Source organism: Cyprinodon variegatus, unplaced genomic scaffold (assembly GCF_000732505.1).
Source record: "Cyprinodon variegatus isolate N-32 unplaced genomic scaffold, C_variegatus-1.0 Scaffold44, whole genome shotgun sequence".
In the NCBI taxonomy this organism is placed as follows: domain Eukaryota; kingdom Metazoa; phylum Chordata; class Actinopteri; order Cyprinodontiformes; family Cyprinodontidae; genus Cyprinodon; species Cyprinodon variegatus.
Window position 1 is genome coordinate 1,574,466 of NW_015150497.1, and position 9,991 is coordinate 1,584,456.

At 36.3% G+C, this 9,991-nt stretch overlaps 1 protein-coding gene across 1 annotated transcript in view; it reads right to left on the reverse strand.

The window, feature by feature from the left end:
* Nucleotides 1-9,991, reverse strand: part of LOC107081878 (syntaxin-1A-like) — a 93,244-nt gene that overhangs the window by 61,289 nt on the left and 21,964 nt on the right. Inside the window, exon 2 of the mRNA XM_015370223.1 lies at nt 939-1,016. Coding sequence (XP_015225709.1) covers nt 939-1,016 — 78 coding nt within the window. The remainder of the gene's footprint in view (nt 1-938; nt 1,017-9,991) is intronic.

Below are 9,991 nucleotides of genomic sequence, written 5' to 3' on the forward strand. Positions count from 1 at the left end.
AACTATGACAAAAATATCCTGACTAATGCAGGAAAAAAACTGTGAGAAGAGTGGAGACAGAGGACCCTGTGTTTACTGAACAAAACCTGCTCCCGACCAGGTTTGGTCAGCTCTGGGAAGAAACAGTTTCTCTCCTCTTATCCTGACAGAAGAAATATGTAGAATATGGCCAGGCTGACACCACATAGCAATTTTTGACTTTTTTATTAACTTATTCTATGCAGCTTTTCTCAAGCATGAAGTTGTTGTTAAGACACCAAGGAATACCAAGACTTATATGGCTTTGGCCTTTTCTCAGTAGTTCTTGGTCTCAGTTGGTGTGGTCTTGACTAAAACACTACCATGTACAGCAAAAAAAAAAAAAAAAAAAAAAAAAAAAAACAGTATAGTTCAATGCACTGTAACACTTTTGCACCACTGGTGCAATAACCTTTCTGGAAGTCTTGTGTGTTTTTCTTTACAAATTCCATTTTTTTTTTCTTCTACCTTTTTAAGAGTTTTATTATATAATGATAAAACAACAACAACAACAAAAAACTCAAAATGCATACAGAGACTGGAAGAAATGCAAAATTATGTTGATGTCTGCAGCAGTAAAAAATCTGGTCAGTCATTAACTGGCAAACAGTGGAGTGATGACCTGAATCAACACAGGCATGTTCAAGCCAAATAAAGCACATAAAGATCCAAGCCACACCTACAACATTATCCATAGTTATAAATCATTCCTCAGCAGCAGGGAGAACACGCCTTACATCACATTGATTACAGACAGAAACGAGTAGATTCAATGTTGGAAGATGGATGAAACAGTCGCAGATGTTGTGCTAGAAACCTCCTGATCATTAACTCAAGATGGCAAGTTATAGAAAGCAGTAAAAAAAAAACTTTTTTATGGAGGACAAATAAAAAGCCATAGGAAAGAATAGGAAACAAACCTGTTCAAAGAATTCATCCATAAAGCCTTTGTCCATGCCAACAGCAACCTCCTCCTCTTCCTCTGTTGTCTCCTTGCCCTGCAAAAAAAGAAAAAACAAATGTTTTTAGGATCTGAAAAAGAATGCAATGTGCTGTTTGTAAATTAAAGCAGTTTCTATAATGTTGACAACAGCAGCGATGAGGATATTATTTAGTTTCTTTTGCAAAATTAGAAGTTAAATAAAGAGCATCGACATGTGTCCACCTTCTCCACCCATCAGCTGATAAGAGACAAGAAGCACTTAATGACACTTGTAATTAGCCAGAGATGATTAATAACCTATTACTTAATAATGACCTGGGGGCGTACAGAACCTTTGTGGGGGTTTTAGTTTTTTTTGTTGACTGTCAGCGCTCTACATTAACACATAACCGTCAAAGACAGATATTTATATATGTATAAAAAAAGCTTCCAAATATTCTACCTCCTCTTTCTGACATGAAATCAGACTCTAATCTTTTTGGTCAGTTTTGTTACCCACAGTTTTTCCACTCATTGTGGCTCAGAATGTAAGATCGGTTTTAGACTTTATTCAGATTAAATTAACATACATGTCACTAGATTTTGGCCTCATAAACTGTATGACTCAGGTCAAATATTTTTGGTATGCAATAATTTGTCTTTAGAGTATTTGCAAACTATTATCCTTATTTTTAGGTTACTTTTGAAACACCTTTTTCCTTGTTGAGTGGCATTTTGGCCCATATTGGTACCTGACTGGTCTCACTGTGGAAAATGAAATCTTTCCAGCTCAAAAGGGCATGACATAATTACCTGGTCTTTTTGATTTTGTTTAACATCATATTTATCGGAATGTTTGTCGACATTGAAGTGCTGAACAATTAAAAATACTAGCAATATGATCACAATGTTAGAGAAAGTACTTTTTAAATGGCAGACACTAGCCTTTTTTTTTTTATTTCAGCCCTTTTTTGGTGGCGGTAATGCCACAATACAGAAGGGAAGACAGGGTTGCAGCTGCTGCACATATTCATGCTTGAAATTAAGAAGTAAGCACTTTTTAAGGCAGCAGTAAAGTCCTGTGAAAAAGGATCATGGACAAGAAAGCATTAAAGTCTCGTGAAATTTCATCGTTCGGTTACAAATTCTCGTGATATTTTGCAAATTCTTGTGAGATTTTGTTAGTAAAATAGATCGATACCGCATCAATATATCAACATATAAAAATATGGCAAAATTTTGTGAATTTTAGGGGGATTTTGTAGCATAACGATGACATATAGCAATATTTCATTAGTAAAAGAGATTGATATGGTGTTTGTAAATGGCAATATATCAGCATATGAAGATATTGTGATATTTTAATGTATCAATATTTTTTCCCTCGTCTTTAGAAGTTTTTAAGTCTGTAAAAAAATAAGTTTTTAAGGAAGAAGAAGTAGTATTTTTTTTTTTAGACTTTAGAAACTCAGAAGCTGATCAAATATCGGGTTAAATATCGGTGGGGTGGCCGATATCCGATATTCAGTTTTAAGGCCGATACAGGCCGATACCGATAGGAGGCCGATTATATCGTGCATCCCTAAAAAAAAAAAGAAAAAAAAAATAGAATAAAATTGCCTTTAGTAAGTATAAAAAGTTGTAGTAATCCTAACTCAGAGATAACAGAAAGGCTTTGTCTGCTTTAATGTCTGAAAATGACGGAAAACGTCAAGATAGGGGACCTTTCAGAAATTCTGATCAGGTAGAAAGGAGCTGTAAGGAATCCCACCATCCATTGCTCAAGTACAGCCCAACATGCAGAAATGTACAAAAACACAATATTTGTTCATGTGTACTCTGTGTGAAAATGTAAATGCCCTATAATTTGTTTTTGTGGCTCTTTTTCGGAAGGCTGTAATCCCAATTTGACTACAAGTGTGTTACTGTCATGTGCTGAAGCCTGCCTGGATTCTGCACAGCAGATGAGAGCTCCTCTCCTACCTAGAATAGTGTTCTACAGTTGACAGGATTAAAGGTGAAGAAATAAAAGCTAGGCCTAACAGCTAGATACTAGAGCAAAATTTAAATTAGAAATTAACACAAAAGTAACCAGCAATCTAAAAAGAAGACATCAATCAATATACAAAAGAAATAAAAAAAAAAAATCCAATATGAGCACTGAGGGAAATAAACAAAAACATCAAAATACAATGTTTTGGTGTTGTATTTCCCTGCTCAGTTGATAAAATACAATGCTGAGTGATATTGAATTCATAAGGAGACAAGATTTTAGCTTAATTATGGTGTAAGACCAAGAAAAAGGCTGTGACCTCAGCACATAGAGGTGCTAATCTTAATATAACCTGAGTTACACCCTTCAACTGGAAGGTTATATTTCTAGTCTGGCCTCTCAGTGCAAAAATAATGTAGCCATTCTACCTCAACTTAAAAAGGCATAAAGGGAGCATTTTGGGAAGCTGGAACTGGTTGAGAGGTTTTGGCAGCATCTGTGTATAAAGTCTGAGCAAAATAATATTGAGTTGTTGGATCATGATGAATACTGATGTGTATTTCTAAACTACATTTAAATTAGTTGTTATTAAATTAAGGTTGTGGCTGGAGGGTGACACAACCCACTAACAGCAACATCCCTCTCACCCTGACCCTAAAGCCTTTAATGTCTTCAGTATATAATAGTTAAGATTGAGGAAGCTGCACTACATTGTGAGGGTGAAAATAATATTGCTGATTTATAGGGTCCCAGTGATATAGTGGTAACATCCATGCTCCACCACCTCACAATATTTCCAGATAACCTTTGCCTATCCCAGACCCAGGAAGACCTTTTTAGCAAAACATGACCTCCTCAACAAAAGGCTGGGGCCAGCATCAGGTCCAGGTATAATTATTTTTATCAATCAAGTAGAGTTAGACAGAAATCATTTTCATAAGGGAAAACAGTCTGACATCACATCGTGTAGCTGGTGATACATAATGAAATAAATGCTTATTCCTCATCACATATCAGTCATTATGCTGCATTAGCAGGGATTCCATGTGGCTTCATCTCATTCATCTAGCCACTGTCAAACTAATCCCCCTACCCATTAGCAGCTTATGAAATCCATTTGCTTATCAACGTTCTAACACCAGAATGCACTTTTCATCCTTTTTTGCCTGACATGCTTTACTTTATCTGTAATTTACGCAGAAGCAGAACTATGATTTCTCAACTAAATTTAGCCCACCGACATCTAGATTTTTTTGGAATATTTTTTTCAGTAACACTATCATTTAAATGTTTGCTGAAACCGCTTAAAAAGGGAACTTTACACAACATCCTTCATGAAAGCAGAGATATTGTAAAAGCCTCAGACTCAGAAACTGTGCATAAATCATGAATTTTATTTTAGAAAGCACAGTTACATACATTTGTAAGCCTCCAGCCTCTTTTAACCATTAAGTTCTATAAATATTTAAAACACATAGACATTATAAAAATGATCACATTGAGCTTCATGCGCATAGGGAAGCCATTCATCCAGACAGAGACAATAACAAGGATAATTGAATAAAGGAGGCAACATAAAGTTTACAGTCAAACGAGGCAGTGAACAAACTCACTTTTCCATAGCATGTAAAATTCATCCACAGTTATTTAATACCTTGAATTTAGTTTACAAGAAAACTGATGCGTATTTATTTTTCGTTAAAATTACATACGGTATATTGTATAAATACTGGATGTAATCTAAAATATTTCAGGTAAAAAGTAAAAATGCAAGTTTTATTAAATTGTTATTTTCATAATAGAAATAATCTAAAATAAATAAATTGAACATCTGATATCGATTTAATACGTTTTTTTGGATGCATTTGGTGTAATGAGACTGTTTTAGAAAGTAAACAAAATAGGGGTGAAACAAAAAATCATGATTAATCGATTATTGAAATAACAGTGAACCCATTCAGTAACCAATTAATCGTTAAATAGAGGAAAGAGACTATAACACATGCCATTAGCTGACAGAGCAGACTAATTAGAGCAGTAATTATACCAACATTGTAAAACAATATATAAATATTTTGCACATCAGATGAAAAAAATTTTGTTTGCCCGTCCATGTGATCTAACCAGAAGTCCTCAAGTAGAAAAGTTTTAGCTTCACCTGGTTTAAATTCTGTAAAACATTTCTTTGAGCAGCCTTTCGCTAGCTGATTGTTAATGGATTAATTGAAAAACAATTGTTTACCAGAATTGCTGAGTTGCTGGTAAAAACCTTAAAAACAGGAATTAATTTTCAAAACACTGTGCATTCTTTAGGAAAAAATTACCAGTTTACATCAATAACATCATTCGGGGTAAAAGTTGTTAATGAGGGAAGAATAGGACTCAAAGGTATGTATTTTGTTACAGTGGGTGTTCTGGTGGGAAATTCAGGAAGAGAGAATGTTTTAGGTTTACTGCTGGCTCCTAGTTTCTAAAAGTAGGAAGGGAGACAGATAATTTCTTAATCAGGCTCATCTCCAACCACCACCCAGCTATAGCTATAGTTAGTGGCTTGAACCACTACCTCTGTGGTCATGCTGTTGTAGGCTTAAGCTAATGGAAGACATGAAGACCATTTTTTTCTATCTACTACTTTTACCAAACTTCTTTATGGATAATCTCTCCTTTTTCTCTCCCAGATTCAATACCTAGTAGGGGTGTAAATAAACACCTTTATCATGAAACGATTAAATATTGATTTGTTTGGAAAACAATACAATCTTTACAGATATCATTAAGTGTGTGCTACAATATTATTTCTATTCAGTTCAGAATCCTGGGATTGATTTGATCTGATATTATAAGCCAATCTAACACAGATATTTACACTGATATTCACTCTAAAAAAACAACTACATTTTATCTACATCATATCTCTTACAGCATTAGGCATTTAAATCAATAACACTTTTCTAATTAAAAAATGACAATAATATCAGATCACTAGTTCACTACAGACCTGTGTCTTCTGAATTAACGGTGTATCTTAAAGATGATGTGGATTGATGTCTTCATTTTGATTAAGTGTAATTTGATCATTTAACGTATGTATCAATATCAATCAATTTATTCCTATTCGTTACCCTAATACCTGGGGCAGCATTTCTCCTTTTAGCCACCACCAGCTGACCTATTGCTGCTGATGTTCTCTCTATATAGAAGATACAGCAGTTAGTAAGTTTAGGTTAAATGCAACGCCCCTCAGAGATAAAATGATGTTTTTATATTAGATTCCTTATTCCTTGATTTAGGCCCCCTCTATCTTTATTTAACCACGTCTCTCACCTGAACTGAGCAATTAAAGTAGCATCTGTTTTTCATCCATTACGCTGTAGTTACTGGGTCAAAGCTCATCTGTTTGGCTGTGCTTCTCCCCTCTCTGTTTCCTCAAATGCCCAGATGGATGTGGCAGATAACCAATCACACCATGCCAGAATCTGCTGGAGCTTTCTTCTTGTTTAAAAGAGAGTTGCTCCTCTCCATCCTTGCCACAATACTATACTCTGTATGCTCAGCGAGTGTTTCCACTAATTAGGCTTCCCTACCCTGAAATCCCACATCACCTCTCAGCTCTGCTCCAGACCCCCTGTGCAAACCAAAGCCTACAACCTCCGCCGTTTCTCCCATCTTGCTCCGCTCTGACTTCCTGGGACCTCGAGACGAGCATGCGCGATATTATCATTGTAAATTCAAAGGAGTAAAACAGGCAGAAATGAACACTTATTTTTTATAATGACATATGCGCAGTTTCTGCCCAAATATTTTCTTTTTGTTGTGGATTTTTGTAACAGGAATAACCTGGATTATACAAAATAGGTTTGTATGATCTATGTTTGTTCTCTACTACCAAACTCAGCATCTCTTCATCCATGCCTGTGATAAGAAGTTTTTTTGAAGCTGTGCGATTTGCTCTTGGAAACTTAACTACTTAATAATTTGCTTCCTGGTATGTTGAAGTACAGATAGTGTGCATCCAATAATTTAATTAAACAGTGTTAGTTTTTGGGAATATATAAGAATTATGCTCTAGTTTGTAGTTACTGATTTGTCGTTAATATGTTTAAATTTGACAAACCGGTTCTTTTTCCTGTTTGGTGCGATTGCAATTGTGGATCTTGACCTGGCAGGACCGGAGCAGAGCAAAGCATAGCTTGGCTCCATATTTTGACGGTGACAGATGGAGAAGACATATGTGGAAGGTGACGTGCGGTGATGTAGCGGTGGATGTGGAACAGTTCTCATTGATTAACATGACAGACAAGTACTCCGTACGTGAGCAGGGCGGGGCGGAGCGCTGACGGAGTATGTGGAAGTATCGGGGGGTTGGATAGATACCTTTTTGCTATTTGGTTTATAAACCGAATTGAACTGAATTGTATCATATCCAGGCTCATTTCAATTTGACAGTTCTTAGTTCTTTGTGGGTCAAAATACATCATGGGCATTATAAGTTGCAAGTATGTTTTGAATGACTGTAGTTAAAGTCATGGTGGAATAGCTACAAAAAGATTAATTTTTTTTGTTAAATATCAATTAATCAGATACCACAAATAAAGCGCTATTTAAACACAAGAAAATATTAAATTAAAGCATGGGCAGTAGTATGAGATGAAAGGATAGAAATTAGCAGGAGGATGGAAAAATTAGATGCAATGAGAAGATAGGCTACAACAAAAAAGGAGATCGGAGAAAAAAAATGTCCTAAATAACAGAGTTTACAGAGATATGCTGAGATATTTGGAAAAAATCTTAGTGAGAGGACTGCAGAGCCACTGTGATCACACTACATTATCCAAACACACACAAGATATATTTACTCCAACAAAAACTGTTTTTTATTTGTGAAAACAGTTTGTATTCACTAAAGAAGACCCACTTAAATAAATGCGGGCTACAAATATCGAAGTTAATTCCTATTTAATGCTGACATAAATCGAAGAACAGGTTCTGTTGCTTTTCGTTTGAGCAGCAACGTGTTTTCTGCACATGGCAGAGTGAACACTGTAAAGGCTGTGGCAGCAGGATCCATAGAAGGAAAACTAGCAGGTAGCCTGAATAGTCTCTAAGAGCGATGTACAGCCTTCACAGAAGGAAGCTGTACCCCTGCAGAGAGATAAGAGCTCTGGTTTTTACTTTTTGGTCAGCAGCGGAGAAGATGGCAACCCGAACCTGAACCTCCCACCCGGATCTGGAGCTCCTGCTGAGCAAAGAGAGTCTGTGGAGGCCCCTAGCACCGCACTCTCAACTCAGCCCACAGACCTGACTGTCCACACACAACAGACGCTCTGAGCCAGACACAAAAACATACATCTACACATCACAGCTGACACACTTATAACACACAGCAGATGGCACACACTCAGAGAAAACAAGGTCGATACCAGCCAGTTCTCAGTGGACCATAACCCGCAAAACGAACTCTGCCTCTAGGCTGAAAGAAAACCCAACAGCTGGCGGTGTAGTGGCCTAATTATTCTGTTTATTAAATTAGATGGTTTTTTAAGGCATCACACCAGCAGGAACTACTTCCATAAAGACAGAAGCGCCCCCACATACAGAGAAATGGCACAAAGATTAAGTCCAAGAGTAAATGATAAAGCAGGCATGGTTAGCAAGCTATCAGCATTACAGGTTTATAGCAGAAGGCACAGATGAAGAAGGAAAAAAACAGCAACACAACAATTACTAAAAGCTGTGAAAGTGCCACACAAGGTGCAACAGAACCAGAGAGAAGCAGGGAGCTGTGAATAAAGCATCGCAGGTCTCCGCTTACTAACAGTAATCTCACTGCTGCATGTAATAAGAGATGAGCAGCAGCTCTTCGAAAATAAAAAAAACTACAAGGCCAATTCTTTATCTTTCTTTTGTATTTCTAGTTTCAAAGCCAAACTTGTTCTCAGCATTCTTGTGCAAAAAAAAAAAAACACTTGATGCCGCTTCCTGCACAGACTCAGAAATAAACTGTTATTTGCACAAAGGAATGAATTCAAAATATGAAAATTTAGGATAGATAGTAAGGCAGAAAAATGTCTAATAAATGTACTATACACAGATATGGACAGAAACCACAGGGTTACATAGTGTGTGTATGTTCCCATCAAGAAATACTAAAGGTTTTCAACATTTTCTATGAGCAACTCTTATTTAGTATTTAAAGTGTGCCACTGTGGTGAGATACAGTTTAAACTGGGGTTGCCACAATACTACAATTTCTAGCTCAACATTGAGATACCCAGGAAACTAGTGGTTACTCGCTACAATTTACAATACCATGGGATTAAAAAATGAAAAATGATTAAAAGTATAAAAATATTTTTACTAACATAAAAACAAAAATTCACACTCAACATTAAACATGTCTTTTCAACAGCATCACTCATGCTAGTTAGTTAGGTAAGTCTGCAGATAAATACAAAATAAATGGCCCAAAAGTATTTGCTTTTCAAGGTTGTTTGTGGTATTAGGTTTAATGAGCAAATTACCCAGAAATCTTTCCAAAAAAAAGTTAAAAACAAACCACTGGACTTTTTTTTGAATAACTATGACCTGGATGACTGAGAATTGTCACCAACATATCCAGAAATCTAAAATCAGCAATAGCAAAAACACGCCAAAAAAACCCCCACTTGTCTTTAATATCAACACCAAATTAACATTGTATCCAGATACAGTGTTGAAGTATTGATAATTTTAGGAGTTTATCAGTATCTTACAAACCCTACTTTAAATGGTTTATCTATATAGATAACCACCATGACAATAACCAAAACAACCAGTCTGTCAGGAATAGTTGTGGTTTTGGACCCAAATGCAGAGGCAGAGAGGCTGAGGAGATTTCTTGGGAGTTTAATGGGGCAAAAACAGTAACAAAGGCAGGAATGCAAAAATCCAACTAATAATCAAAAGCAAACCAGAACTATGGAGACATCTGGGGAAACCAAACATGAGGAGCCAGGGAGAGACGAGGAACGTGGACAACAACATGGGAGGACAGCAAAGACAAAGAACCAACAAAGAGT